The sequence below is a fragment of the Quercus lobata genome, chromosome 5 (assembly GCF_001633185.2).
Source record: "Quercus lobata isolate SW786 chromosome 5, ValleyOak3.0 Primary Assembly, whole genome shotgun sequence".
Classification (NCBI taxonomy): Eukaryota; Viridiplantae; Streptophyta; class Magnoliopsida; order Fagales; family Fagaceae; genus Quercus; species Quercus lobata.
Window position 1 is genome coordinate 12,466,851 of NC_044908.1, and position 3,988 is coordinate 12,470,838.

The window sequence follows — 3,988 nt, forward strand, 5'->3', positions numbered from 1 at the left end:
CCATTTCTCCATCCCCGATCTCACAAGCCCAACCGCCACAAACCCTTCTCTCCATCGCCGATCTCACAAGCCCAGCTGCCGACCCTTTTCTCCATCGCCGATCTCACAAGCCCAACCGCCACAAACCTTCTCTCCATCGCCGATCTCATAAGCCCAGCCGCCGACCCTTTTCTCCATCGCCGATCTCATAAGCCCAGCCGCCACAGACCCTTCCGTTTCGCTTTGCACTCATTCCGTTTCGATCGAGAAGGACCAAGCCACGCCGTTGGCGGCGAAATCGGGCGGTCAGTATCAGTTAGGGCTCGATTCGTCAGTGAAGACCGTGAAACCGTGCCCCTTGGCGCAGGTCTCGTCGGCCGGTACCGAAATGGACAGGGTATCGGGCATGGGTTTCAGTTTGGATGTGTTGATTTTTCTGGGTTTTTGTTTTGTTCTTCTTCACTGGTTTTGATGGACACGGCGTGTTGTGGTTGTTGTGGTTGTGCAGTGATTTTTATGGATTTGGCGGTGGTTGTGGCTGAACGTTGGTGGTTGAAAGAAATATTATTTTATTGTAGTGTTTATATTATTTTATTGTGTTAAAAGCTAAAATAGATCTACTGCTGTATCATGTATGTAGGTAAAATAGATAAAGTGACTTTTTGTATAGCTAAATAGCTAAAATTTTACATCCACTGCTGTAGATGCTCTAAGGAAGAATTCAATTGTGTTCCCATCATTGCATGTACGCACGTTTTTTCTCAAGTTATCCAATCACTGGTGATTGTGAGATGTTGCCCACATGGTATGCACATGCAATCCTCTGGATCTCCCAAAGGAATGCTTTCCATTAATTGTTTTCAAAAACACTTGGAAAACATTTTATTTTATATTTTCATTCGAGAAAACTTTTGGGCCCTACTGCATATATACACAACCACAATTATTGAAGCATGTAGAAGCCTATAGAAGACCCTCACCGACACTGATAAATCATGAAAACCAGCATGCACCAGATTGTGAATTCATCACACATCAAGAGTAGTTAAGACTTTACATCTTAGGAAGTGACTTACAGCCACCATATATAAGACAACACCAAGACTTTATTATATGTGTTGGGAAGTAACCCACCTCAGCATGTATTGTTTGCTTCAAAGGAAAAGCTGGAGCCAGTAAATTAATTACTTATTTCTAAAATAATTTGGATTAATTAATTACCTAGTATTTTACAATTTAATTGCGCAGAGTTTCTTGTTCAGAATCAGACAAAATATCTCCTTTCACGGAAAATGAATAAATGCACAAATTATTTGACTATTTCTACAACTTGCCCTCATTTTTATATTTTAGTTTTTGAAGTATTTATTTATAGAACATGACATACATATATGTACCAATCATAAATTATTCTATAATTTTTTATTTACTAAAAAGGAACCAAAGCCACAACCACATGCCATGTGAAAGAAAAGAAAAAATCTAATAATTAACGCAATCAACTTGATTGAATGGTTCTTGATTTTACACAGAATCAAAAGGGAGATTTGAAATCAAATTCGATGCCTTGTTGAGACTATTTAAATTAAGAACCGACAATATTTTTTAACAATAAATTTCAACCCACAATAATATTTTATTGTAATTACTTACCATTGAGCCAAATTCGTGAACAATGCAAATAAGATACCTTAAATACATCAAATCCAACTTATATACGAATTTGATTTACAACATTGAACTCTGAACTAACATGGCTTTTACCTTTTGGTTTTATTAAGAAGCTAAAGAAGATGTAGCCAAAAAAAAGTCCCAACTCCCAAGTACAAGATAAACATATGTAAATCAAGTTCTGCAGGTATTATTAATTAGAAAAAAAAAATTACAAAAAACACAAACTTTTTGAAAAAATATATAACAAATTTTCTCTACTTTAGTACAAATCAACTCACCAACCTTTTTCCCATTTACAAAATCACCAAAAAAAGAGAAAAAACTTAAAAAATAAAAATAATAGACAATTATTTAAAAAGAAATTAAAGATAACCCCCAACAAAAAATTTCACACATGCATCTTCTTCTTTTCCATTCATCACCTCTTAGAAAGTCCATTTCCAAATCTTGATTCTGATGTCAACCTTGCACTTAGAAGCAGAAGTGGATGCAGTTGCTGCTTTTTTTCCAGTAGGAACAGTAGCTGTAATTCCATCACAAGTAACCCTTATTCCAACCTTTGGGGTCTTCAACCCTCCCATCTTGGCCTTCACCTTTGTGTCAATCTCTATCTTCAATGGAATACCACTCTTGCTCTTCAAGCCCGTCTTCAAAGTACTAACAGAACCACTGTCAAGTGTTTTGCCAGTGTTTGTTATGTCAGCCTTCAAAACGGTCGTGTCCTTTTTGCCTTGCTCGAAGGCAGGTATGGTTGAATCACCAATATCAATATCGTTGGAGAGTAAAGAGACGGTGATAGTGTCGTAGATGTAACCAAGCTTTTTGTTAGGGTTCTTGGCTGTGATGTCTAGGTCAAACTTGGATTTTATGGTTGAGGATGAAGTTACGTTGAGGTACGAGACTTTGAGGTTGCTGACAGAGAAAGTAGGGCGGTGGGGGCGGTAGAGGACGTAGACAATGGCACCTGCAATGGCTACGAGGAGGATGAGTAGGAGGAGAAAGAAGGTTAGCCAGATGCAACAGGAGCAGCAGCAGCTACGGCTGTGTTGGCGGCGGCGGTTGTGGGGTTGTGGGCGGTAGGCGGGGCGTGTGGCGCCGTAGAGCTGGGCCTTGGTGGCGGGGAATGCGCCGTTGCTGGTGGTGGCGGTAGGAGCAGCGGTACCATTGGTGGCAGGTTTAGACGAGGGATAAACCCTGTCTGCCATTTTGTTTAGAGTAGAGGAGAGAAAAAGGGAATGAATAGATGTTTGTTTGTTGTGAGGTGTACTTAAGAGAAAGTTTTAAAGCTGTTTGCTTTGGTATAGAGAGAGAGAGAGGTGATTGTTTTGGAATCTAGAAATAAAGAATAAGGTGCTTGATATGGTAGTGAGTGAGAAATAAAAGGGAGCTGCAGGTGTTTGATCTGGTTCTCAGAGAGAGAGAGAGAGAGAAATGCTTGCTTTTGACTCTAGAGAGTGGAAGAAAGGTATCTGTGGGTTGTGAAAAGATGAAAGGATGGTGAAATAGCAACTTGACAAGAGAGAGAGAGAGAGAGAGACAGCAACATGATAACCACAACTAAAGAACTATCTCCACTTTCTTATGGGGGTGAGTGGGAACACTCTCTGTACTAGATAATCATAAAATAATCTTTGCTTAATTTTAATCTTACAGCTGACACATGGTCGACATGCAACATTCACTAAGCATGCGTTTCTTTTCTTTTCTTTTTCCCGAAATATTCTTTTGTTTCTAGAAAGCTATTTATTTTTTGCTGAAATCTAGTAAGCTATTTATTATCAATAAACCAAATAATTTGAGTAAAAAAATCTTAAATAATTGAACTTCCACATAAAATATTAGTAATAATTTGAGCTTTGAGGTTTCAATTATAACTTTTATTGGAAGACTAAAACATTTATAAATCAATGGTGCTGACATTGATAAATAATATAGGCTACGTTAGTTTTGACACATAATTAAAGGTTGGTAAAATAGTATTAAAAGAGAGGGCTTTATTGATGTAACTAAACCATGCGGTACATTACTCCTGCAAATCCCACTCTCCCCAATCAATACTCAATACTATTGATCACGTAACCTTGAGATAGATTCTTCCATATATTCTACCTTCCTCCTCTATTCTGATAAAAGACTATATAACTAGTATTTAATCTTTATAAAAGAAATTTAAAAAATTTTGTTTAAAAATTAATAAACTATTTTAGAAAATTTTTTATGAAAAAAAATAAAAAAGTGATTTTTTTTTTTATAATTTTTTATAAAACATTTTCTAAAATAAATAAATAATGTATAATTTAAGAACACAGATTAACCGGACTTAAAATAATTCCTA

The 3,988-nt window shown here is 36.9% G+C and overlaps 1 protein-coding gene across 1 annotated transcript; it reads right to left on the reverse strand.

Moving 5' to 3' along the window:
- Positions 1-1,818: 1,818 nt before the first annotated feature.
- On the reverse strand, positions 1,819-3,188 carry LOC115988371 (NDR1/HIN1-like protein 6). The gene has a single exon (XM_031111909.1). It carries the CDS (start codon positions 2,856-2,858, stop codon positions 2,079-2,081), a length of 780 nt encoding a protein of 259 aa, XP_030967769.1. The 5' UTR covers positions 2,859-3,188; the 3' UTR covers positions 1,819-2,078.
- Positions 3,189-3,988: the final 800 nt, after the last annotated feature.

Coding starts and splice junctions, on each gene's coding strand:
- LOC115988371 (XM_031111909.1), bottom strand. CDS start 2,858: ATGGCAGACAGGGTTTATCCCTCGTCTAAACCTGCCACCAATGGTACC.